The sequence below is a fragment of the Diceros bicornis genome, chromosome 18 (assembly GCF_020826845.1).
Source record: "Diceros bicornis minor isolate mBicDic1 chromosome 18, mDicBic1.mat.cur, whole genome shotgun sequence".
Lineage (NCBI taxonomy): Eukaryota > Metazoa > Chordata > Mammalia > Perissodactyla > Rhinocerotidae > Diceros > Diceros bicornis.
The window spans coordinates 8,162,761-8,190,109 of NC_080757.1; the positions used below are offsets into that span (position 1 = coordinate 8,162,761).

The following is a 27,349-nucleotide window of genomic DNA, read 5'->3' on the forward strand; positions in this document are numbered from 1 at the left end:
GCATACAATGGGTGTTTAATTAATGTCCCGTCATCATGGGGACTGCAATCCTGCTTCCCCTTCCCCACCCCACACCTCTTGAGTAGCCTCATATCTGGGTTCAGTCTGGGAGGTTGGGAGAGGGCAGTTTTTATTCTCGGGGCAACTGTTGACACCCAGTTCTCTTTAGAATTAACAACCATAGGACGCCCACCTGGCCACCCTCCCAAAGATTTGGTCAGGAAAAAACAAAGAAAAAAGTAGGATGGGAATGGGAAAAGCTTCAACTCTGCCCCATTCTTCTCATGAGGCTTTATTTTTCCAATCCTGATTTAGAAACAGCCACATTTTTTCAACACCCCTGGCCCTCCCTTTCTCTGCAGGCCGCCACCAATCCCCCTTTTCCCCATCCAGGCCAGCAGCTGGTCTTTCCTAATTGGTGATGTATCTTCATAACAACAGGGCCCGAAGCAGCTGTTGCTGTGAAGACTGGCTGGCGGCATAGCTCCCCGTCATGAATTCACTTGTTGGTCCTCCCGGTGCTTAAAGAAGGTTTAAGTTAATAATGACACTGATGAGACAGAAAGATACATAGTAAAAGGAGAAGACAAAGAAGAAGAGGAGGAAAGGAATTTATTATTATTATTGTTATTATTATTACTGGTGGTGGTGGTGTTGTCATTGTTCTTGGCACAAGTTTTACAATCACACAGCCCTGTGACAACTCTATGTTGTGACAAAAGTCTTGCTCAAAATTCTAAGAGGATTTGACCTTTTCCATCCTCAGTTTCCTCCACTTCCCCATATGATGAGATTTCTAAGGAAATCGCTGACTGAATGTGCTCTGACCCGAGGCCGGAGCTCACCCTGATTTCAAGCGCAGGAGCCGCTGCAGAAGAGAGCTGGCAGGCCCTCTGCAGGAGACTGTCCATCACGTCCAGTGAAGAAGCGCCAGCCCCAAGTTCAGAGAAAGGCATCTCAAACTCCCAACTTCCTACAGCTGGAAAATGGTTATGGATTCTGCTCATTTCTATATATACCTTTCGCTTGGCAACGGCAAAAAAACGTGAGGAAGGAGCTGGTTCTCAGCTTGTGGTGTCCGTCATTCTCTTTCCAAATATAGAGAAGGAATGAGCCCCGGGGGTGAGCGGGGCCTATAAAAGCCCAGCGGGCAGCAGCCCCTCTGCAGCTCCTCTCTCTGGTGGTGGAGGTAAGTCGCAGCACCCCTCTGGCTGGCTCCCATCAGTCCCTGCAGCTCAAATGGGCCACCCAGGTGCAGCCGGGCGCCCCGAGCCAGGCCCTGCCCGGCTTTGGTCAGAATTAGTTAGATGTGGAGCCAGATCTCCCTAGGCCCAAATGCCCACCCACCCTCTGCCTCCAGCACCCCACGGAAGCAGGGGTCCTTGAGGCCTCCTTCCTCCTCCCCACTATCCCCTTGAGCTCGTCTTCGAGTGTCTCTTGGGCAGGATCTTCTGGACACGCCATCGACCTCGGCCTGTCCGCCATGGCCTGACGGCCTCCCTTGCCTTGCTGATTCATGCAGAGGGCCAAGGGGACTTCGTGCCATCCCCTGCCCTCACCGTCCCCCCTGCGCTGTATGCCTGTCGGTTGTCCCGTCCTCTCATGGCCACGCGGGCTGTGGCTAGCAGGTGTCAACTAGCCAATCTCAGAGACTTCTCCCTGTTCACAGAAGACAAGGAGACCGGACCCTGGCCTGGAACCACCAGCTTTTTAAACAGGGATTCTGTCCTTTCTGTCCAATTCTAAATGGGAGGCCCTGTAGACTGGAGAAGGTCCCATAGCAGGCTGGTAGGAGCCAGCTTTGGGGGCCGTAGGGGGCTTTTACACCTTAAGGGCTTACCTGTGGGTCATGGCCCCTGCTCCTCCCCTCGCCTCTAGGGTAAGGCTCTTTTTAAGTCATTAGTCCTTTATCTTTATTCAGTTAATTCATCAAGAGCTGATTCAGAACCGAACCAGACACACTCACGGATCCTGAGTTTTCTTTTTGTGTATTTATTGCAGGTCTGATTTTCCACGGCTGCTGTTGTCTTCTGCTGTCCCCCTGTGGGTGTGACTCTCAGGTGAGAATTATGGCCATGTCCCTTGGCTGTTGGAAGCCTCCAGGTTCAAGGTTACCAGTTCTTCCCACCTCCCCATGGCCTGAAGGACGCAGAGAGTCCACTAGAACTCAGACAGGACAGGTCAGGCTAGAGAGGGACAGAGAGGAGGTAGCACTGTGGGAGACTTTCCAAACAGATGCTGATGTCAGATGAGGCTTCTATTCTTAAGAAATAAGGAAGCAAAAGCTGGCTTCCTTGTGTGAGGAGGTAGTCACCTTGATTCAAAATGGTTAAAAAATTCCCTAGCAGGCCGGCCCTGTGGAGTAGTGGTTAAGTTCGTGCATTCCCCTTCGGCGGCCCAGGGTTCACAGGTTTGGATCCCAGGTACGGACCCACACACCACTCATCAAGCCATGCTGTGGTGGTGTCCCACATGCAAAGTAGAGGAAGATGGGCACAGATGTTAGTTCAGGGACAATCTTCCTCAGCAAAAAGAGGGGGATTGGCAATGGATGTTAGCTCAAGGCTAATCTTCCTCACCAAAAAAAAAAAAAAAAATTCCCTAGCTATTTGCCATTTAGCACACTCTCTTTAAAGAACAGCATTTATTTTTTATGCTGTTATTTTTAAATCTTCTCTCAGCAACACCTGGGTTTTACAGAAGAGGAAGGTGTGGTCCTGAGGGCTGTACTCACCTCCAGGTCCCTTCACCAGTCCGAGCCTCTGACACTCGAAGAGCTTGGATTACATGTGCTCTGTGCCCTTTGCACAGATAGCCACTCCATAACTATGTGCCCATTTGATTTTCCCAGCACTTAATTCCTGTGAGTGGAGCTCCTAGGATGAAGGACAGACTTGCTCCTGGGGCTCTGCTTTAGGGGCCTCCTGCGGTGGCAGGGCAGATGTGGGGACAGGCCTGGAGCCTGGCTCAGCGGGCAGCTTGGCTCACCTGGGGGGTTTGCCTTCCAGCTGACACCATGAGTAGCGACACGGAAATGGAAGTGTTCGGCATAGCTGCTCCTTTCCTCCGGAAGTCAGAAAAGGAGAGGATTGAGGCTCAGAACCAGCCTTTTGATGCCAAAACCTACTGCTTTGTGGTTGATTCAAAGGAAGACTATGCCAAGGCGAAAATTAAGAGTACCCAGGATGGGAAGGTCACGGTGGAAACCGAAGACAACCGGGTAAGCCTCATCTACGCCCTCTGCAGGCTGACTGGCCCTCTGTCTGCTCCTCCCGGTTGGCCAGTCTGTGCATCCGCCCCACCTCCCACCACTTCCTGATGTGGCTCTGGCACCGTAATGCCTCATACAGCGTCACCGTCTTAGCTTTCCCAGGGGTCCTCGGAGGTAGCAGAGGGAACAAGGGGCCTCAGGTTGCAGGGTGCAGAAGAAACTGGCTGTGGCTGATCAAAGCAATTAGTGTTCAGGTGCTTTTGTCAGTGTTCACTCCCCTCTAGGTCAGAGGGGACCGGCTGTGCATCCCGAAGGTGTGGAGTTGGGAGTCCAACACTAGGAAGACCTCTTTTAGAATACTCTCCTTTGACAGCCTAGGTTTGCTCCTAATTCTTCTAGCAGTAGCCATCTAACTGAGGACATAAGGAAAATGGGTAAAGGACCCAGATGGACCACAAGCTTGATGTGAAATAGCAGCCTCCCTGTATCAGGAAGGCCATGAGCAGTGTAGCCACTACACTCCGGCCCAGGCCATGGCGGGGGTGCTGGGAGGAGTTCTGGACTTCACTACTTTCTGGAACCCAGACCAGAAGAATCAAAAATGTTCCAAGAAAAGTTAAAAAAAACTAAGAAGAGAGAGGAAAAAGAAAACCCGAAAGAGAAGAGTAAAGGAAATAGCGTCATTGGGCTAGGCTAAAGGGAAAAGGCATTGAAAACTGCCCTTCAGTGCTACCAAGCATGGAAGCCCCCAGAGGGTGGCTGTCTGTACATTTCAGATGACAGAGCTGAGAGTGAGCTTACATAGCAGCAGGGAATTCAGAAGCTAGACATAATGAATGACGACTAAGATGATCTAGGAGACCATTCCCAAGGAGGGCTGGCTGCACGGGTGGTTTAAGTGAATCTCTGCTTGGAGGCCGGAAGAGGCAGGTTTCCCACCCACCTTGCCCAACCAGGAAAATGATCATCTTCAAAGGAGGTCTCAGAGAGAAAGGAGGTGAGGGCAGGGCAGGGGAGAGGAAGACGAGCTCACCCACTGTGCCTGGGGTCCTGCAGCCCGGGGGGCCGGAGGGTATTGAGGCAGGGGCTTCTCCTCCCGAGGGAAGTGCAAACACACCTGCCGGTGCTAGAACCACTGCTCTGCCTCATGTCCCTCACCCGGCTTGTGACACTCTGACCCCAGAAAGGCGGGAGGGGTGAGGGAGGCTAGCTTCTCTTTCATAAGCACAGGTGGGGAGGGTGGTGCAGCGAGCAAGACACGGGCTGGGAGGCTGGACAGCTGAGAGCTCAGAACATGGACTAACTCTGGGCGCCAGCCTGCTGAGCCAGTGCCGCCTCCCTCCTTCTCTCCTGTCCCCACCTCAGCGACACCAGTGGACGTGCCGTGTCCCCTGAGCAGACAGAACAAGCCCTTCAGCTGCTGGAGCTGGGTTGGGTCCAGCTAGCGTTACTGAGCTAAAGGTGCCCGCTGGCTCCGTCCCTGCATCATCCCCGCAGCCGTGCACAGAGACCCTCTCTTCTCAGTTCTGTCATCCTTCCCTCACCTCTCGCCCACTGGACAGGGAACAAAAACAAAAGCCCTGAGTAACAGAAACAAATCACATGCTCTCACCGTCACCACGAGCTGCCCCACAAACCTATCTTCCCTCACTGCCAAGTGGGCGTTTTCTCTAGTGCTTGCTCCCCAAAGTCTCTTCGTGGGTGACAGACATCTATAGCAGGCAAAATGCACAGAGAAGACTGGGTAAGCACTGTACTTCTCCCCTCGCAGACCCTGGTGGTCAAACCAGAGGATGTGTATGCAATGAATCCCCCCAAGTTTGACCGGATCGAGGACATGGCCATGCTGACGCACCTGAACGAGCCGGCCGTGCTGTACAACCTCAAGGACCGCTACACCTCCTGGATGATCTATGTGGGTGCCCAGGAGGCTTCCCAGGACATCCGATGGGGGTGGGGGTGGGGATGCTTGCGGGGGCGATGGAATTTTAGAAGATTAGTGTTCCACTAAGCTGTTGAACAAAAGACAGGAAATGGGGAAAAAAGCAGAGGAAAAGGGGAAGAGAAAGACAGAAGATGAGGGAGGGAGAGATGGATGGGCTGGGAAGGAGAGAGGCTGGAAGGGGGCGGGAGAGAAGAGGAGGAACCAGCAGGAAGGAGGGACAGCAGGAAAGACAGGGCCAATGGCATTGTCACTTACTAGCGGTGGGAGGTCCGGCCACGCCCCTCTTGGAGTTTCAGTTGCCTTACCTATAAAGAGAAATCGTTTCTTCCCTCCTTTACAACTTTATCATAAAGAAAAGTGAAATAATGATAAAGGCAAAAGGTTTGAAATATACATACACATGCACATAAATATATACATATTTTTTTACTGCCACAGACCTATTCGGGCCTCTTCTGTGTCACCGTCAACCCCTACAAGTGGCTGCCGGTGTACAACCCCGAGGTGGTGGACGGCTACCGAGGCAAAAAGCGCCAGGAGGCCCCGCCCCACATCTTCTCCATCTCTGACAACGCCTATCAGTTCATGCTGACTGGTAGGTTTCCAAGGAGGAAGGCTGGAGTGGTGGAGCGGGCATTAGACAGGGCTTAGGGGAGCTGCCCTGTGGTCTTGGGCCTGCCCTGTCTGGTGTGAGACCTCCAGCACAGAGGAGAGGAGGGTAGAGGTGGTTAAAGAGGCAGAAAGAGGCCAGAGCATTTAGGGCCTTGCAGAGCCTGGTGAGGAGTTTGCATTAATGCAAGTATTGGTTATACCATATGAAACTGACATTTTTGTGGGCCAAAAACAAAAATTGACAATTTCATATGGTTCCACCTAATATGATGAGAAGCCACTGACTGGTGAGAAGCCACTGGCTGATTTTAAGCAGGGACTTAACCTCCCTGAGTCTCATTCTCAAGAAGGAGGCTCTGAAAGCTCCCAGCTAGGACTAAACAAAATACTAGAGGGAAGAGAAATCGTGCAGTTGAACTCTGACTGCTTGACAAATGGAGAATTAGGAAGCTCTTTTTATATTGCCATCGACTCTATTTTATCTTTTTCTTTGGCAGATCGTGAAAACCAGTCCATTCTGATCACGTGAGTATCAGAAACCATAGAAAGCTTTCATAGCTGTGGCTCTTTGTCCCCAGTGCAGAAGGTAAAGGTGCCACTTGCTCTATTCTGTTCATTAGAACGTATTTAGAACAAAGTCTGTGATGAAAAAATAGATTTTGGGGCTGGGCAATAAGGTATGTGTAAGGCCTTAGAAAACTGGAATCACAGTCAACAGAGCTGTGATGAGTCTTCCCTTGGGCCTCTGCGTCTCTCACATTTGTTTAAGGGCGTGTGTCTGATGTGGCTCAGAGTATGTCCAGGCCTCTCTGTGACATCTCGGAGAGTTTATTTATATGAACAGGACTTGTTTCGTTCTCCCTCTCTCTTCTGATCACTCCCAATAGCGGAGAATCCGGGGCAGGGAAGACTGTGAACACCAAAAGGGTCATCCAGTACTTTGCAACAATTGCAGCTACTGGAGACCTCGCCAAGAAGAAGGACTCCAAAATGAAGGTATGCGGAGGAGGAAGGCTTGCTCTGCTTCTACTTCTAACCTTCGTCTTCACTTCAGAATGTGGGGGCAAAGGGAGGCACACTCCCTGCTCTTCAAGGAAAGGAGAGCAGGCAGGATTTAAAATCTCAAAGGGCAGCCAGTTGTGTGGTTGATCTTACAGGACCAGATCCTGGAATTTTTCTGGAAAATGAGGCTCTAAGGCTTAACCAAGAAAGGGGTCGATTAGGGAGCCGCTCAGAGAGCTTTTTCTTTTATGGCAGAATCACATATACCAACTTGAGGGAACTGTAGCCTAGACCTGCCTTTTGAAACGAATGTATTACTACAGTTTGAAGTGAATACAGACAACCTAACTGACTGTAGCATGAAGGAACTGAAGCATTACACGAATTTTAGGTCAAGACACCCAATTACGGCCAAATATAACAAAATGGCAAAGTGTTTTGAGTGAGATGTGCTGACGATTTGGTTGATCCTCAAACTGGAAAGTCAGAGAGGGAGAGACCAGCTTCCCCAGAGACTGCAGGCAGCAAGGGCAGGCGGGAGAGACAGGGCTGGGGAGAACTGTCATTTTTGCCTTCTTCCTCCCCTGATTTCTTGCATTAGGGGACTCTGGAAGATCAAATCATCAGCGCCAACCCGTTGCTGGAGGCCTTCGGGAACGCCAAGACCGTGAGGAACGACAACTCCTCCCGTTTTGTGAGTCCGAGTTGGGCTAAGCTGGGATTTTCTCTGTGGCCCACGAGATAGGCAAGATTCCTGTCCTCACCGAGGTTACAATCCAGTGGGGACAGACAATGAAAGAACGAAACACATCCAGACAGTTTCAGATAATGATACCTCCGTGTAAGTTAGATGAACAGGCTGTGGGATGGAGCAGCTAGGGCTCCTTTAGACAGGGTTGGCAGGGAAGACCTCCAGTGGGGCTGGCCTGTGAACCCCGAGATCTGCAGGATGAGGAGGGAGAAAGGGAAAAGCAAGTGCACACCCTCTGAGGCAGGGAAGGGCCTGGTGTAGTCAGGGGACCTCAAGAGGGTCCGCGTGGCTGCAGCGAGGTGGGCAAGGAGGCACACCCCATGAGGTGCGGGAAGAGGTAGAAAAAGACCTGGGCACGCAGGAGCGTGTAGGTCGTGGGAAGGGATTTGGATTTCATTCAGGAAACTACTGAAAGATTCTGTGAGCAGGGAAATGATATGGTTTGATGTGCATCTAGAAAAAATCGCTCTATTACTTTGTTGACTGGATAGGGTGGGGCGGTTTGGAGGTAATGTGGAACAAAGGGGATGGAGAAAAGGGAGGCACAGCAAACTGGAAAGAGAAGAAGGACATACTGAATTTCAATTTATAGGGGAATAAAGCTCCTATTCGCATTACCCAGGAGACGAGTACGAACACTCGGAGTCCTGGTAGACGTTGGTCTCCCTTTCCCTACACAGGGCAAGTTCATCCGAATCCATTTTGGTACCACTGGGAAGCTGGCCTCTGCAGATATTGAAACTTGTAAGTGGATTACACGGGGTCAGATGATGTCTCAGGGTAGTGGGGAGCAGTTTGGAAAACAGTCCTGTGTTTGTGTTCCTAGATCTGCTGGAAAAATCAAGAGTGACCTTCCAGCTGAAGGCTGAGAGAAGCTACCACATCTTCTACCAGATTCTTTCAAACAAGAAGCCTGAGCTCATAGGTGAGGAAGTCCCCAGTGGGGTTGGTCTTTCAGGCATTTCGGTTCTTACTGGACCAAGAGAGCTACACCTAAACATAGGTGGCTCGATAGCCAATAGGGGAAGTTTGTTTTAGAAATGAGATGTGGCTATTTTGACAGTAACATGCCAATTTGAAAAAACCTAATCCAATGGATGGCAACAAGATTAGACTACTGCTGAATTCAGCGCTGGTTTATAGAAACCTGAACAACAAAGCAGTTAATTGTCGTTGGGCGCCCCCTTGTGTTCCAGCACAGAAACCAACCTTTCACCAAATGCTGTGAGGCTAGTGCGGTATCAGATGACAATCCAGCCCTGAGGATGCTCACCCTGCCCTTTGTTCCACACCTAACAGAGGCCTCTGTGCACACGGTCTTCTTTGCTCTTTTGCTGTGTTTGCTCAGCCTTCTGGTCCCAAGCCTGGAAACAGGCTGTAGCTTTTCAACAAGTTTTGTAAAAGGCTATGATTGTACTGAACAACCTGTGCTTCCCTCAACCTGGGCTCATGTCCTGACCCACACTCAGCCAGTTTTCCCTCTTAATTTTTCCCAACCTACATTGATATGCACATTCACGTGCAAAGCACGGGAATTTAAATATTCTTTCCCCGGTTCTTAATCTACACCGCGTGGGCGGGCAGCAAAGTCTTCCCCGGCTTTTACATTCAGCCACAGCCTGAGAATTGCGAGGCTGTTTAAAAGCGATTTCTAACTCTAAATTAGCTTGGGCTACAGCAGTAAAAGTCTCATCCCGGAATACAGGAGCTCAAATCCACGGGGGGGGGGATGTTTTCTTGGCTTCTATGTGACCTCCTCTAACTATTCATGATTTCAGAGCTGCTGCTGATTACAACCAACCCTTACGACTACCCATTCATCAGCCAGGGTGAAATCCTGGTAGCCAGTATCGACGATGCCGAGGAGCTGTTGGCTACAGATGTAAGTAGAGCTGAGAGAAAGGTGTGGGGTACTCCTCCATCACTGGGGTCAGCCGACTGACTTGCTGCTGTTCTTTCAATGCCAGAGTGCCATTGACATCCTGGGCTTCACCCCAGAAGAGAAATCTGGACTCTACAAGCTGACGGGCGCTGTGATGCATTATGGGAACATGAAGTTCAAGCAGAAGCAGCGAGAGGAGCAGGCGGAGCCAGACGGCACAGAAGGTACCAAATCACCCCAACAGGCCGTAAACCAGAGTTGGGTGGTTGTTCAGCAGATTATCTGGTGCCTCTTTTGAAAGTGATTAATCCTTCTTCCACCTGGAGAGGTGGACCTCTCTGGGGCTCAAATGCCCGTAGGCACTGTTACCACCTCCATTTGCTGAATCACTAGCGTGGTCTTGTTTCAGATGCAGTGAAAGTGACCAGGGCTTTCTGGAACACAATCCTGCCTTTCCACAAAATCTACCATATTCTGAGTGACTTAGCTTCCATTGGTCAAATGTAAGCCGTTTAGATATACGGAATGTAAAACACACCAAGATGAACTTAGCCAAGCTTTGAAACACCTGGATGATTTCCCAAGTGGTTCTTCTACTTTGCCAAGCATCAGGGGTTTCCCTTTGTAATCATCTTTCTTTTCTCACCCAGTGGCTGACAAGACAGCCTATCTGATGGGCCTGAACTCTTCGGACCTCCTGAAAGCGTTGTGCTTCCCCAGAGTGAAAGTTGGAAATGAGTATGTGACCAAAGGTCAAACTGTGGATCAGGTAAGGGACTGCTTCAGGGCCAGGAAGGGAGGTAGGTACCCAACAGCCTCTGCCTTCAGACTCACCAGCTGATCTTTCCCTAACAGGTTCACCATGCTGTGAACGCCCTTTCCAAATCTGTTTATGAAAAGCTGTTCCTATGGATGGTGACGCGCATCAACCAGCAGCTGGACACGAAGCTCCCAAGACAACACTTCATTGGGGTTTTGGACATCGCAGGCTTTGAGATCTTTGAGGTTTGTGTCACTTATATTCATGTTTTCATGTGGCTTTGTAGAGGAGGACTGGTTTTCATGATCCTATAGGGAAGATAGCAAGGTGGCCAATAGGTCATACCGTCACATCTTGTGGGGAGATCAGACAGAGCATGGTCAAGTAGAAGAGAATATGGGGAGGGCTTGTGTTATTTTAAGAGAGGGGAAGACCTGTGTCAAGTGGAATTTTAAAGGACATTGTCCAATGGATTAAAAGAAAATCAAATGCAATTACTGACTTAGGAAGAGCTGGGCATATAAAGAATTTGATAATAAGCCAATCAGGCAGTATTTTACATAAATATCCTACTGGTTCTGGGTAAGAAGCAAATAGCCATTCATCAAAGTGTGTATTTGGTGTCTATCAGATACAAGACACGCAGGTGAATAAAAGATGAGCTCGGAGTCTACAGAGGAAAATGAGAAGTAGATCAGGCACGCTGGAGAGTAACTGCAAAATAAGGCAGATTGTGGTCAGTGCACAGGAGAGGCCCAGCCCACAGGAATTCAGGAGAGGGAGAAACACCTTCTAGTTGGCAGTTGAGGGAAGGCTCCAAGGAGGAGATGTGATGTGAGCTGGGCCTTGAGGAATGTGAGCACACCTGAAAGCATAAACGAGATGGCGAGAGCCTGAGGCAAAGAGGAGGAAGGATGATGGGTCTCTGATTTTGAAAGAAGTCTAACTTTTCATGTGAACGTTATATTTTGGTGTTAGTATAACAGCCTGGAGCAGCTGTGCATCAACTTCACCAATGAGAAACTGCAACAGTTTTTCAACCATCACATGTTCGTGCTGGAGCAGGAGGAGTACAAGAAGGAAGGCATCGAGTGGACGTTCATCGACTTCGGGATGGACCTGGCTGCCTGCATTGAGCTCATTGAGAAGGTATCCTAATCTATCCACTCAGTCACCTCTTCTCATATACTCTGCTGCTCATCACTGCAGCTCTAGTTACCCTACACGCATTTTGCCTTGCCTTAATCTAGCCTATGGGCATCTTCTCCATCCTGGAAGAGGAGTGCATGTTCCCCAAGGCCACAGACACCTCCTTCAAGAACAAGCTGTATGACCAGCACCTGGGCAAGTCCAGCAACTTCCAGAAGCCCAAGGTGGTCAAGGGCAGAGCCGAGGCCCACTTCTCACTGATCCACTACGCTGGCACCGTGGACTACAGCGTCTCGGGCTGGCTGGAGAAGAACAAGGACCCCCTGAACGAGACTGTGGTTGGGCTGTACCAGAAGTCCTCCAACAGGCTCCTGGCGCACCTCTACGCCACCTTTGCTACAGCGGACGGTAACAGAGCACCCGGAGTGCCTTGTGCTTTCTCCCTCCATTCAATCCACAGACTGAAAAATCTATAGATCCACTAACAGCACACACTATCTTTTATTTCTTTCAGCTGACAGTGGAAAGAAGAAAGTTGCCAAAAAAAAGGGTTCTTCCTTCCAAACTGTCTCTGCCCTTTTCAGGGTAAGAAAAATATGTTTATTTGCTTGTGATTGGTTTAAGTCATCTCAAAATGAGCAATGTAGAGATTCTAAACTTGGTTATTCAAGAATAGTAATGTGGCCTTCATCTGATTACTGTCACTTAGTGAGGTTGAGTGGCAGTGTGATAATATGTAAATGAGGTCTAACACATGTGGGACCAGAATTTAATTATCATTTGGTACTAGAACTAGTTGGGTTGGCTCGCCTAGGAGGTGAGTCCTCAGTGCAAACTTTCCGACTTGCTGGAAGGACACAGGCAGTCGCATCTCACGCTCCCGGTGGAGACAGCTACGTCTCTTGAGTTGATTCCAGAGAACATTTTGTACTTGGTTAGTCTCTGGCTCACTGTGAAGCAAAACACTACTATAACAGTTATTGCCTACACCTCTTGCCATAAGACTATTAAAAGAAAGAATGAAACAATTTCGTTATTCTTTAGAATTCATAAGTTTAAAACATATATCTTATTTTTCATTACAATACATCTCTGTCTTTGTAAAAGCCTACAGTAGGCTATCGAATTTAATCTTTTTCCTTCAGGAAAACCTGAACAAGCTGATGTCAAATTTAAGAACTACTCACCCTCACTTTGTGCGCTGTATAATTCCCAACGAAACCAAAACCCCAGGTGAGACACCTGCTGGCTCTGTAGATGGTACTCAGTTTTTAAGAAATTCTGTGTGAAGCTGATGTTTCTTGCTTCTCTTCTCAGGGGCTATGGAACATAGCCTCGTCCTCCATCAGCTGCGGTGTAATGGTGTCCTGGAAGGCATCCGCATTTGCAGGAAGGGATTCCCCAATAGGATTCTCTATGGGGATTTTAAACAAAGGTGTGTAATAAAAATGCTCTATATGTTTCTTGATGAGATGTGGAAATGCTGGAATTTGAGAGGGAGAAACGCTGTATGAAAAGTCTTGTTTCAACAGAACAGTTATGGACTTCCATGTAAAATGATTAACCTACCACTCAGCCAAGGTATACATAATTCTTCCTTCTGCATTTTCTCAGGAGCTTGTCTGATCTACAACAGGGCAAAGAAAAGACCTGGCCTAAGAGTTGGGAGGCCTGGATTCCAGGTCACTCTTTAGCAGGGCGACTATGGGCAAGTTTCTTTCCCTCTCTGGACCTTGGCCCTCTGGCCTGTTAGAAGAGAGGCCTCAACTAGCTGGTCTCCAAGGTTTACGTCTTTGCTAATAGTCTATAATTGTTTCTGTGTCTACAATGGCAGATATCGAGTGCTGAATGCCAGTGCAATCCCTGAGGGGCAATTCATCGACAGCAAGAAAGCTTGTGAAAAGCTGTTGGCATCCATTGATATTGACCACACTCAGTACAAATTTGGACATACCAAGGTAATGCATCAATTCTGACAAATGCTGGCCTGCAGTCCCTTTTAGACTTCTCCAGCACACTGACTCATGTCATCCTTCTTCCTTCGAAGGTGTTCTTCAAAGCTGGCTTGCTGGGAACTCTAGAAGAAATGCGGGATGACCGCCTGGCCAAACTGATCACCCGGACACAAGCTGTGTGCAGAGGGTTTCTCATGCGCGTGGAATTCCAGAAGATGGTGCAGAGAAGGTCAAGCAGGGCCTTTGTTCAAATATGAGCTCTTTGGGGGGAGTTGGGGCATCTCTCTTAGAAATAACCCATCTTTTGTTTTTAGAGAGTCCATCTTCTGCATCCAGTACAACATTCGCTCATTCATGAACGTCAAGCACTGGCCCTGGATGAAACTCTTCTTCAAGATCAAGCCCCTCCTCAAGAGTGCGGAGACTGAGAAGGAGATGGCCACCATGAAGGAAGAGTTTCAGAAAACCAAAGATGAACTCGCCAAGTCAGAGGCAAAAAGGAAGGAACTGGAGGAAAAATTGGTGACTCTAGTACAAGAGAAGAATGACCTGCAGCTCCAAGTACAAGCTGTATGTGTTTAGGAATATTTTTTTTTAACTTTTCCTTCTAGATTTATTTAGGAAACTTGGATGTTTGCTTTTTAGTTGGGATGCTTCATAAAGGACTTCACATATAACAAAATACTGGAATGTCAAAAACCTTATCTCATTAAAGGAAATAATGATTCTTTTCTTAAAGGAAAGCGAAAACTTACTGGACGCTGAGGAAAGATGTGATCAACTGATCAAAGCCAAGTTCCAGCTGGAGGCCAAAATCAAGGAGGTGACTGAGAGAGCTGAGGAAGAGGAAGAGATCAACGCTGAGCTGACGGCCAAGAAGAGGAAACTGGAGGACGAATGTTCAGAGCTCAAAAAAGACATAGATGACCTTGAGCTGACACTGGCCAAGGTCGAAAAGGAAAAGCATGCCACAGAGAACAAGGTACTTTCTTCGTGGGTTTTTCCAGCTTGATGTAGCCATGGCAAACCAAACTTTTTTTCTTCTTACAATTGCTTGTGGCTTCTTCTTAGGTTAAAAACCTTACTGAGGAACTCGCCGGGTTGGATGAAACAATTGCAAAGTTAACCAGGGAGAAGAAAGCCCTCCAAGAGGCCCACCAGCAGACCCTGGATGACCTCCAAGCTGAAGAAGACAAAGTCAATTCTTTGAGCAAAATCAAGAGCAAACTGGAACAGCAAGTTGATGATGTAAATAAATACTGCTAACTGGGAGTCCTAGATTCGGGGCTGGAAGAGCCCTCAAGAATCCTCTGGTGCAAAGCATTTGTTCTCAAAAGGAAATGGTGTCTTTTTCAGCTTGAAAGCTCCCTGGAACAAGAAAAGAAGCTGCGTGTAGAGCTGGAAAGGAACAAAAGGAAGCTTGAGGGAGACTTGAAGCTCGCCCAAGAGTCCATATTAGATCTGGAGAATGATAAGCAACAGCTGGATGAAAGGCTCAAGAAGTACGCCCTAAGACCACTGATTTCAGCCCATGTTACTGGGTATTTTGTCTTCACATGTTCTGCATTTCCCTTCACAGGAAGGATTTTGAATATAGTCAACTGCAAAGCAAAGTGGAAGATGAGCAGACACTGGGCCTCCAGTTTCAGAAGAAAATCAAAGAGCTACAGGTAGGAGGAGTTTCTGACTTTTCTTTCCCTTGCGGGTTGCTCACAGTGTGCTGGGTGCTGTCTGCTGTAAGCCATTTAAAGCAAGGGGGCAGGACCATGGTCTGCCTGCCTCACTGGTTTCCTTTTTGCTAGGCTGATGCAGCACTGATGAACAATTTTTCCATAATTTTAAATAAAATACATAATTAAAGTATTTTGGGTCAACATTTAGTTGACTAGACAATATCCTGGGTTGGTCACTGCAGAAGTAATGACCATGTTGGAGCAAGAAAAATTCATATTAAAGGAAATTAGCAACATTCATATTTCTCCAGGAGAAATCCAAGAATGGTTTGTCTAATAGGAATGGAAACTAGTCTGTTCTTGACATTCAGAGTCACTCTGGGGACTGACTGCTCATGGGTGAGTGGCTGCCTTCCACAGGCTCGAATTGAGGAGCTGGAAGAAGAGATTGAGGCAGAGAGGGCGACCCGCGCAAAGACAGAGAAACAGCGCAGCGACTATGCCCGAGAACTGGAGGAGCTGAGCGACAGGCTGGAGGAGGCGGGAGGCGTCACCTCCACCCAGATAGAACTGAACAAGAAGCGGGAGGCCGAGTTCCTGAAACTGCGCAGGGACCTGGAGGAGGCCACTCTGCAGCACGAAGCCATGGTGGCTGCTCTTCGCAAGAAGCACGCGGACAGCACGGCCGAGCTTGGGGAGCAGATAGACAACCTGCAGAGGGTCAAGCAGAAACTGGAGAAGGAGAAGAGCGAGTTCAAGCTGGAGATCGACGACCTCTCCAGCAACATGGAGAGTGTGTCGAAATCTAAGGTGCTTGGGCAGGATGGGGCCCAGTGCTTTTGATAAGAGACCTCTGGGGTCACTCAAATCTGACTACTGACTTAATGTTCTCCCCCTTCTCAATCCTTTAGGCAAATCTGGAAAAAATATGCCGAACTCTGGAGGATCAGTTAAGTGAGGCCAGGGGCAAGAATGAGGAAATTCAGAGGAGCATGAGTGAGCTGACCACACAGAAGTCTCGTCTTCAGACCGAGGCTGGTGAGCCATGGGAAATGGGGAGGGGCAACACCTCAGGGGCACCTCAGAGGGGGCACCCGGCCAAAACTCAAGGGCAGTAATTGTTTGGGGGAGAATTTCTAGGAAAGCATATTTTCAGAAGAGAAGCAATTGAAATAACCCACAAAAAGGGCCATTCAAAATATCCTGAAAGAGGAGAACATTGAGAGTTCAGTAAAAACAAGAGAGAGAGAAGTAGACCAGAATGAGAAGGGACTCAAATATCACCTGGTTCCAACTCCTTTGAAATTATTCTAACCTTGCATCGAAAAGAATCTAAATGGCAGCAACGGGACTAGAAACAAAGTCCCATGGCCTTCCTACTTCTCGCTGCACGTTAATTCAGATTGTTCGCGATCAAGTGTTTTAGACAATAAAGAAAGAAACATGGCCAATTTGTATAGGCCCTTGGGGTGTGATAAAAATACAGGGGACCATTATTTGGGGCTTTCACCCAGAAAATGTGGCCCCACCCAGCACTGGTCCTGCAGGCCATCATCATGGGTGAGTCAGTCTCCACTAGCAGACACAACCAAGACAATGAAGAAAAGAAGTTCAGTTGTCTACCATAATCTTGGGAATTCACCTCTGGAGTCACAAGGCCTCTCCCCTCCATCTTTTTTCCCTCTTACCTATATGTACGCATTTAAACCAGAACTTACCATATTCACCCTAGAGTCTAACTTCGAATTACCAGATATAAAGTCCTAAGGAAGGCAGTTTTTCTCTTAATGACAAATCAACAAAGAGCTGGAAACACCAGCCACTGGAAGGTTTGATGGGAGTTTTCAGGTGGTAATGTTTAAATTTACTATTGTTCTGAACGTGTTGTATTGAGAAAAGTCACTCCAAGCTTCTCATACTTTGTAACAATATCTAATCAGGTTGTGCTTTCAGGTTCCTTTTCATGGACACATCCCTTCTCCCCCAAGAAAGGACCACATCTTATTATTTACTCTTTCTCAGATCTTAGCACAGTGCCTTACACACAGTAGGAATTGGTGAATGAATGAATGAATAAAATGAAAATATTTCCTTCTGGACATAGGCGAGCTGAGTCGTCAACTGGAAGAAAAGGAAAGCATAGTATCCCAACTTTCCAGGAGCAAGCAAGCATTTACCCAACAAATAGAAGAGCTCAAGAGGCAGCTGGAGGAAGAGAGCAAGGTACGTCATCTGAGGGAGTGCTTCCTTGATCTAATTTTCAAATACCACTTGCAGAAAAAAAAGGTAACTTTATTCAGTAGGAGATGATGGCAGGAACATACTTGGGTTGTATCATGAACATGGCAGTAAAATATTGATCCACTGGGGGCTCTCCTCTTTCTTGACTTGTGCAGGCCAAGAACGCCCTGGCCCATGCCCTGCAGTCCTCCCGCCACGACTGTGACCTGCTGCGGGAACAGTATGAGGAGGAGCAGGAAGGCAAAGCCGAGCTGCAGAGGGCGCTGTCCAAGGCCAACAGCGAGGTTGCCCAGTGGAGGACCAAGTACGAGACGGACGCCATCCAGCGCACAGAGGAGCTGGAGGAGGCTAAGTACGCAACTCTACTGACCTTTCAAAGAACTAGAACTCCTAAAGGATCACATGATGGAGGGCGCTGACTTTAGAACCACTTGGGAATGAATTTGTTTTGTCACTGGATGTTTCCCCGCCTCATCTGTCTTGTAATGCAATCCTGTGCCATGAGAGGGACCTGGTGTTAGCATATTTCATTAAGACAAACAACTTTGATCTTGGTTAGAGACAAGGCAGGTTATTGATCACTGAGTTTTAGCAGTCAGGAAATTCTGCCGGGCTCATGAAAGCAAATAGCTATTTGAATCACGTAGATTAGTGATTCTAACTTGATGAATAGTGATGTTCAAGAGGATGGAAACTTAAATAGCATCTGCTTCTCTTTCATATTCTTTAAGGAAAAAACTTGCTCAGCGTCTTCAAGATTCTGAGGAACAGGTTGAGGCAGTGAATGCTAAGTGTGCCTCCTTGGAGAAGACCAAGCAGAGGCTGCAAGGGGAGGTCGAGGACCTGATGGTTGATGTTGAAAGAGCCAACTCTCTTGCCGCCGCTCTGGACAAGAAGCAGAGGAACTTTGACAAGGTGTGGGGTCGGCTCTCTGCAGGCTGAACACCCCTAGTAGTCACGAAAGGAGGAGACTGGTCCCAGTCTTGACTCTGCCCCACTAGTAGTGTGACCTTGGGCCAGTCTCTGAACTTCACTGGGCTGTAGTTTCCTCATCTGTAAAATGAAATGGGAGTGGGATGGGGATAGAGGTCCCTTTCAAACATTGTCAACCAATTTCTACCACGTTGTTCAGCCCCAAGCATTTTTCTTCTCCTATCCTGCTGGTCTGTCTGGGTGGCTGACATGTGGGTCTAACTCAGGTCCCATTGAGAGGCTTTCTGGAAGCCCCCCTTTCAGTATGACAGATAAGGTTAGTTTGAACCAAAGTTTTAATGAAATATTTAGAAGTGCAGGGCCATTTCATATCAGGAAAAGGGCAATTATGCCCAGCTAATTCCTTCTCAAAGGGTCTATTTGCTTTTCGGAGATGGCAATTGTTACTGATCAATTATAGATGTTGAGTAAATTTATGGACCGAAATCTTGGTTAGTCCAATAATCGAGAACAAAGAGTGAAGCAAGAAACACTGCCTAGTGTAGCCCTAATTCTAAGAGTATTTATTAATACTCATTAATGTTATATTAACGTTATATTTAGTTAGAAGGTTGGGGGAGAAGAGCTAATAAAGGGAGACACCTTCATCCCGGTGTTCCAGGTGCTTGCTGAATGGAAAACAAAGTGTGAGGAGAGCCAGGCAGAGCTGGAGGCATCTCTGAAGGAATCCCGCTCTCTGAGCACCGAGCTCTTCAAACTGAAAAATGCCTACGAAGAAGCCTTAGATCAACTTGAAACGGTGAAACGAGAAAATAAGAATTTAGAGCGTAAGCAGTTTGAAAGTCTGCAATCTCCCTTCACACTTCTGCCAGAGCGTGTGCTGGGGTGGGCGTGACTTCAGGACTCAAACCTCCATGCGCGTCCATCTGTTAATGCACGCACAGATGGTGTTCATCATCTGAGGGGTTATTTTGAGTCCCTCTCTATACAATATCTTATCTCTAGGAAACAGCGTCCTTAGAATTACAATAAACTAGGTAAAAAGCATTTAGCTTACCATGCCTGGAAACCTGTGCAGAGGTGTTCAAATGTAATCAAAACTTATTTCTTTGCAGAGGAGATAGCAGATCTCACAGAACAAATTGCTGAAAATGGTAAAACCATCCATGAACTGGAGAAATCAAGAAAGCAGATCGAGCTGGAAAAGGCTGATATCCAGCTGGCTCTTGAGGAAGCAGAGGTGAGCAGGATGCTGGGAGGTGGCCACAGGGGCAGAGCAAGAGCTCGGGTTTGGGAGGCTGGCTGACTCCACCCTGTGTCTTCATTTTTGTCTCTGTAGAGTCACAGTCCTAATGCCTGCTCCTTTCCTATCGAAAAGCATGAAATAATACCTGTGAATTATCTTGAATTTATTAGAGAAACTCATTACATTAAAATAAGTCTAAAAATGAGATTTTATAAAATCTTAGATGAATTTAAAATATCTCTAAGGTGCTCCTAAGAAATGTGATGATTTAAATGTTACTATTGTTTTGTATAACCCAAAACTAATAGCAGTGAAACAGATCTTATTTTGGCACTGAAGATAAATTAGGGATATCTTTTTAAAAGACAGTTTTGGATATTGTAGAGCCAGAGTTACAAATATTCCATTGAAGCTTTTTTACCCTAAAGAGTAGTGTAGCAGGATCCGTCCCATCACTACCGTATCACTAATGGTACTATTTCCATTTTGTTTTTGTTCTTTAAAGGCCGCCCTTGAGCATGAAGAGGCCAAGATCCTCCGAATCCAGCTGGAATTGACACAAGTGAAATCAGAAATCGACAGAAAGATTGTGGAGAAAGACGAAGAGATCGAGCAGCTGAAGAGGAACTACCAGCGGACGGTAGAAACGATGCAGACTGCCCTGGACGCCGAAGTGCGGAGCAGGAACGAGGCCATCAGGATCAAGAAGAAGATGGAGGGGGATCTGAATGAAATTGAGATCCAGCTGAGCCACGCCAACCGCCAGGCTGCAGAGACCCTCAAACACCTCAGGAGTGTCCAGGGACAGCTGAAGGTCTGCGGGGTCCCTGGTGGGAACCTCTCCTGTCCTCAAACTCTCAAAGGTGTAGTCCAGGCTCATGGTCTTAATGCCTCAGCTGCAACTAGACTTTTCCTTTGTTCTCTGGCTAGGACACCCAGCTCCACCTGGATGACGCCCTCCGGGGCCAGGAGGACCTGAAGGAGCAGCTGGCCATCGTGGAGCGCAGAGCCAACCTGCTGCAGGCCGAGGTGGAGGAGCTGCGGGCCTCTCTTGAGCAGACGGAGAGGGCCCGGAAACTGGCCGAACAGGAGCTCCTGGACTCCAACGAGAGAGTGCAGCTACTGCACACCCAGGTGAGCGAAGGGGATGCAGAGGGGAGAGAGTCTGCCTCAGACACGCTGGGTAACACCCGCTCCTCCTGCCCTAGAACACCAGCCTCATCCACACCAAGAAGAAGCTGGAGACAGACCTCACGCAGCTCCAGAGTGAGGTAGAAGATGCCAGCAGGGATGCAAGGAACGCCGAAGAGAAAGCAAAGAAGGCCATCACAGATGTAAGGCTCTTCCTTCCTGCTCCTGTGCGGCTGCCAAGACTGTAATTCACTAAAGGCTCCTCCCCTCCCCCAGCCCTGAGATAGGTTGGGGCCTCCCCTGGGGCACACGTGGTGTGCATTCTGCTCCAAAACTGCTCCCCACCTCCCCTCGAACTCAGCACGTCCCCTCCCGCACATTTAAAAGGTGGACATGAGAAATAATGGAGCATAGAAAAAAAGACCAGAAGGGATTATATTCGGATTCTTATGCCCATGGAGTGTATGCTCTTCTTTCCCTCAACATCTGACTCATTCCAAATATGAAAATGCAACCCTCAGATGTCAATATCCCACCAAATTTCACCTCGCATGAAGCTGGCTTCCCTCCCACCAGCGCCTAACCTCCCGGGGTCTCAGAGGCCTTCTCCCTGCGGCCATGGCTCCCACAGCGCCATGTGCTGCGCTGTGGAGAACATTACCACGCACCTATTTTGCTGTCCCGCATGTTGTGCACACCTCAATTCTCTTGAGGCCTTCCCTTACTCTCACTCTCCCCAAACCTGGGGTATAGGTATCAACTCAATCTTGTCTAAGTCTCAGCTTCCTTTGAAAATATATATTGGTGGTAATGAAAGAAAGAATTTCCTTGGTGTGGTGAAGATCCCAAGGAGGCCAGTGTAAGAAAGGGAAGAAACCATTTCCCATCCAGTCCTTGGAGGTTTCATTTCTCAGGTTCTTTTCTACACCTGCTCTTCCCGTACTCCATTGTGAAAGGGTGGGCTCAGTCATCACCTTACCCTTTGTCCTTTATTTTCAGCACGACTCTGGTCCTCTGTGCCCAGATTCGGACAGTTCCAAGGCACTAGATCTTTGCCTGCATTTTAGTGGGTATGAACTGCTTTTCAGGCCGCCATGATGGCTGAGGAGCTGAAGAAGGAGCAGGACACCAGCGCCCACCTGGAGCGGATGAAGAAGAACCTGGAGCAGACGGTGAAGGACCTGCAGCACCGTCTGGACGAGGCTGAGCAGCTGGCCCTGAAGGGCGGGAAGAAGCAGATCCAGAAACTGGAGACGCGGGTACTTGTGGGACGAACTCCAGCACTGGCAGAGCTTTCCGGCCTCTCCCGTTCGTGCCACAGCCCCAGACTAATTTCCCAACTGTTTCCCCCAGATCCGAGAGCTGGAGTTTGAGCTAGAAGGGGAGCAGAAGAAGAACACTGAGTCTGTCAAGGGCCTGAGGAAATATGAGCGGCGGGTCAAGGAGTTAACTTACCAGGTCAGTGGAAAGAAAGCCCGAGCGATGGGCATGTTCTCTGTAAAGTGCAAACACCACCCTGGTTCTCTCTCCAGCATACAGGAAGGAACCCTTTAGATCCAGAAAACTGGCCTGACCTCGTGCCACTCTGCCGCCTCCTCTAGTTATATTCCCATGTTCTCACTTGTAGAGTGAAGAGGACAGGAAAAACGTGCTGAGACTACAGGACCTGGTGGATAAACTGCAAGTGAAAGTCAAGTCCTACAAGAGGCAGGCCGAGGAGGCTGTAAGTCAAACACGTTTGTGATTTTAGAACAGCAGCCTGTCTGTTCTCACAGAGCTCTAAGAGCGGCACGCTGACCTTACCTCCCTGGGCTCTTTGGTTTTAGGATGAACAAGCCAATGCTCATCTCACCAAATTCCGGAAAGCTCAGCATGAGCTGGAGGAGGCCGAAGAACGTGCCGATATTGCAGAATCTCAAGTCAACAAGCTTCGTGCTAAGACCCGAGACTTCACCTCCAGCAGGGTAGGTGGTTCCCCTCGGTGCTAGACGGAGAGCAGCAGGTGTGTGTAGAGTTGCAGCTCCCGGGGCAACCTGAGAAGAACTCACAAGGAGGTAGAAATTTTTGAGCTGGAAGGAACCTTAGAGAACTCTTTACTTTAGAACTGGTCCATCTCGGGCGCAGGAAGGGAAAGGATTTGCCTAAAGTCATTAGCTGAGAAGAGCCCTGCTGAAACCCAGGTCTGTATGTCACCACAAAACAAACACCATCCTGAAAAGGAACGAGCATTTTTCCACTGAGGCCTTTTAAGCCCCCTCTGCTGGCACCAGTCTTCAGTTACTCCACCTGTAGGGAAACACCTGAAGGAAGCTCCAGCTATGGGGCTTGTTCTTTCTGAGGGCCAGTTGCACGCTGTGGGGTGACTTCCTCCATGTGTGCAGTCATGTGTTCTCCTGAGGTCCAAAACATATCCTGTGTGTGACTGAAATATTTCCCTGAGGCTCGCTGGGAGAGGGAGCGGGGGAAATGTGTCTCTGCCATCTGATGTAACTAAAAATGCCCACTTTCTTTCCAGATGGTGGTCCATGAGAGTGAAGAGTGAGCTATCCTCTTGGACAGGAAAGAAAATATGCACAATGTATATTTTCATGGTTCCTGACCATTATACTTAATTTCCATGTGACCTCTTTCACATGCAATAAACTTTGCTTTGTTTTCAACTTGGGGCCTGTTTCATTGTATTTGTTTTCCCTTCCCCATGTGGAAATGGTTCGTTGTTTGGTGATTTTTAATGCCTAATGTTGAAATCTCAGTGAGCAGATGGCTTGATTAAGATAATTGGTGTGTGTATGTGGGGACAGGGTGAGATTCTTTTGGTTTAAATTTGAGATTAGATCAGAAAGAAAAAATACTCCCAGGTTAACCACTGCTTTGGCAGGGGGTGGGGGGAGGGGAGTTTGTCAAAAGAGTCCTCCCTCCATATGATATGAGGGAAACACTAAGTTGTGGTTCAGGAAACCCCGTCTCAAGTTGAACAGGATTATAAGGCAAGGGATAGACCCCCCCACCTCCACGTTCTATCAGGGAACTGCTCTGGAGTCTAGTAAACGTGTCGGGCAGCAGTCCATGCAAGCGCTCTGCTCACTATTAGCAATACACAAATGAGTAAATAGCATCTGGTCCCCTCAAGAGCTCAGTTTAAATCTATCACTGAGTAGATTTGGCTTGGTCTGCAGTATTTCAAAGACACACAACAGAAAATCTCACCCCTTACCAAGGGTAATCCTGTCTTTACTTTAAGAGAGAAAATACAGCAGGAAGTCAGAATATCTGGCTGACCTGCTACTAGAAATAGCATTTTCTAACCTGGAATCATTTGTTTGTTGTCACAGTTAAATTTATCAGAAGTAGTTTTCAAGTTCCTTTCTTCATCCGATTCTAGAAGATTAGGAGATGACCCAGTTAGACAGTGGGAATTAAAGACCCAGGGGAGTTCCCTTCAGCACCCAACACCGAGTTAGCACCTCCTGGGACCCAACACCGAGTTAGCACCTCCTGGGATGTGTCATCATATAGAGAGGAGGCCACTAGCGATGTCAGATTTGGCCTCTCACTGATTTCAGATAATTGTGTCTCAAAGACCACATCTCTTTGACTTGCTTTCAATACTTCATGTCAACACTGTGACTAAAAGGTGGCCTGTCCTTCCCGGGGGCTAGCTGTCACTGAGAGGAAGTCATGCAATGAGAACAAGTCTGATCTACGCCCAGGCCTGAGGCTGGAGCAAAGGGCTCCAGTCCCCCAGAGCCTCTCAGAATCTACAGGAACTGCTCACGGAAAGGGGTGACAGAGAAAAGCAAATGGAGTTTCTTGTTACAGAGATATTCAAACTGATAAATAAAGAAGGAATGAAAACACTGGAATATCACCATTCTGATATGAATTATGAACCCCAAGTGAATCACAACTACTAGTTTCACAAAAATATACACAACCAGACAGGATGTGCCTCCTGATAGGAAGGCACCACTGCCTGTGAAGGATTCCTGCCCACAATCTAACTTGGGTGTGATCAAGCCTCCGAATGTGACCACCAACTTATAGGAAATGCAGGGGACAGAGACCCAAGATACAACCAACAAACTTCAGCGTGTGGGGAACTCAACTGAAAAAAAAATCTAGTTTTTTCAATAAATGAATTACAGGGAAAAAGAATATAGAAGTGGCAGGGGGAAGTATAGATTAAGAGACTTAACAGACCCAACCACCAATTGCACTGAATGGACGTTGTTGGGACACACACACACTCACACACACACACTCCCCCCAGTGGGTGAGATGTGAATATTGACTAGATATTTGATGGTTATGTTTCCAGAATTATAATTCATTTTTAAGATATAATGTGATATTGTGATTATGTTTTCTAAAATAGTCCTTTTCTTTTAAAAATGCACACTAAAATACAGATAAGAAAGGAAGAGAGAAAGAAGCAAAGAAAGAAGAAAGGAAGGAGGGAAGTCCATCTTTGAAGTAAACTTGTTTTATAAAATTTCAGCCTTAAAGAATTGATAAAAGAGGCCCCTGATGCATTTTATGCAGAACTGGGCCACAAACTTGAAATCCTCTGAGGCTGTAGGACCGGATATGTCCACTTATCAGCAAAATGCGATATTTCACACAAAGGAGAAGGTGAGGAGTTGGGTTCTGGAAGCTATCCACAACTACCTCTATTAGGCTCTGACTTTGTGAAGGAAATAAATGGAAAAATTTACTTTCTGTGAGTTAATATTATGACCAACTTTGCCAGTGTTCATTTATTCCATAAAGCAAAGGATGCCCAGGACTATGGAAAATACAAGCCCTGTTATTACGAAGAGAAAAATGAAGGCATGAATCTCATTCCAAATAGGGACCTGCTGAGCCTCACAGCAGGAGAGGGGAAGCCTGGTCTGAGAACCGAGAGGAGGAGGATGACATCAGGAACTATTTACCGAGCACTTACCACAGGCTCTCAGCATGCACACCTGACGTCATCCTCCTAACCACTCAGCGATGACGAGATGGGCTCATCACTCCTGCTTTACAGACAAAGGAAAAACTGAAACACAGAGTAACTTGCTCCAGGTCACACCAGCAGAGCTGGGATTCTCTCTAGCTCCCAAGGCTCCTCTACACTACAAAGCGCTGTCTACCTGGGGAGCTGGTGAAGCGGACATGAGCGTGCCCCAGGAGGCGGGGCACGGGGCCAAGGTGTGCTAGAACGGGGCTGGTGGGACCCAAAGCAGACTTGATCTTTTCATTTGACTGTCGACTCTTTCTGTTAACTTCCCCCAGGGGCTCCACTATAACCCTTCTCTGGCCCACCCTGTCTTCCGAGTCTCTCCTCCGATAGGCCATTTGACTATGCAACAGGAATTGGGTCATCTTTGGCTCATTTGCGATCTCTACTGGTTCTTTTGCACATGAGCCCCAAAACAGGAGGACCAAAAAGGGTGAAGGGTCCCTCCTCTTCCAGCTAACTTCTTTGGGTGATATTCCACTACCTCCAAATTAAGGGCCATTTCAAACTACTTTCCCTCTTTCTAAATAGCCTCACTTTTCTCTTCTATTATGTTTTCATATTTGGGCATAGAACCTATTGATTTTTTCCCCTGTAATTCTTATACTCTTCAGAAACCTCTGACTTTCTGAATTCTTTACTGAGCCTTAGCAGTACATTTCTATTTTTTATTACCTTTTATAATTTTTTAATTACACAAGAAATACATGCTCAAGCAGAGGATTAAAAAAAAATATCTGTCAACTATAAAGGGACCGTCAGCTGGGATGGTAGACTCCCTCTTTATTTGGAACAGGTGAGATCTTGATTTATGATTGGCAGATGGCCCCCTTCTTAAGGACGTGTAAGGGACACAGCTTCTAATAAGAGTAACATGTCCTTATGGGGGGCAATCTGGTTGCAGTTTGCAGCCTGCCACCAGCTGGTGAGGACAGCCCTTCCTTTCTCCACGCCTGGATCACCACAACAGCTGAGAGCTTTAATAAAGCAAACTGTGCCTAGGAATGTGGGGTGAGGAAGTCGCCCAGAACACAGAGGTCTATTTCCACTCCTACCAGTAATCCCACTGCTAAAAACGGCTGAGGCCAAGAGGCTCTGAGGCTGCTTGCTGGAGCTGAGCTGAGATCCGGTTACCCTGAGCAATGCTGAGACATTCTGGAGGCTCTCATGCCTCCCCAGCCACAGCAGGCCACCAGGAGTCAGGGGCCCAGGATGGCACCGATTATTTTTATCTAAGATGTTTCATGCTTTCCATGACAGTGAGGAGCAAGAAGCCCCAATGCCTGGGCATCTGTGCGCCTTCTCCATGTTCTCTCAAATGAGACGTGGCCTTCATTCAGGAACCCTGAGGAGACCTCGGGGAGCAGGTGACAGACTCCCTTAGGCCACCTTCATCAAGAGCCCTGACACCAGTTTGCTGAGAGAAGGGGCAGCTTAGATAAATAAAATGGACCTTTGTCATCCACATAGGGTTGCCCGGTGACCCAGGGATACAAAAATAAATGAGACAGAACCTCGAACCTCAAAGACAGTAAGGGAAATATAAGTAATCCAATAATAATGATGACAAACAAAACACAGAGGTAATGGGAAACTGAGGAAGCCACAGTGTCACATGCTTTTATAGTCAGAGACCAAAATGAGCACTGTGCTCTATACACAGCAGGTGCTCAATGCACATGTTGAACTGAATTCCTGGTAGGAAAAGTAAAGTCGTGGGGGAATCTGTGTGCCCCTGGGGAAAATAAGCTCTTTCTATATGACTTTCTGCCTCCACAGATCAGTAATGAAGAGACAGTAATAACCCAGAAGCAGTGTCTTACAAATTTGTGAGCAATTCTAACCACAAACTTCAT

The 27,349-nt window shown here is 47.8% G+C and overlaps 1 protein-coding gene across 1 annotated transcript; it reads left to right on the plus strand.

Moving 5' to 3' along the window:
• Positions 1-3,016: 3,016 nt before the first annotated feature.
• On the plus strand, positions 3,017-23,149 carry LOC131416912 (myosin-3). Its single transcript, XM_058559707.1, has 39 exons — positions 3,017-3,220; positions 4,983-5,126; positions 5,595-5,751; positions 6,266-6,293; positions 6,656-6,764; positions 7,372-7,464; positions 8,202-8,265; positions 8,348-8,446; positions 9,300-9,403; positions 9,489-9,627; positions 10,054-10,172; positions 10,259-10,408; positions 11,142-11,312; positions 11,414-11,720; positions 11,827-11,897; positions 12,458-12,545; positions 12,630-12,747; positions 13,147-13,270; positions 13,360-13,496; positions 13,582-13,837; positions 14,007-14,249; positions 14,339-14,515; positions 14,624-14,769; positions 14,847-14,937; positions 15,361-15,750; positions 15,852-15,978; positions 17,045-17,163; positions 17,337-17,533; positions 17,913-18,096; positions 18,776-18,941; positions 19,230-19,354; positions 19,866-20,174; positions 20,291-20,494; positions 20,569-20,694; positions 21,580-21,750; positions 21,845-21,949; positions 22,119-22,214; positions 22,318-22,455; positions 23,007-23,149. Exons 1-39 carry the CDS (start codon positions 3,017-3,019, stop codon positions 23,031-23,033), a joined length of 5,823 nt encoding a protein of 1,940 aa, XP_058415690.1. The 3' UTR covers positions 23,034-23,149.
• Positions 23,150-27,349: the final 4,200 nt, after the last annotated feature.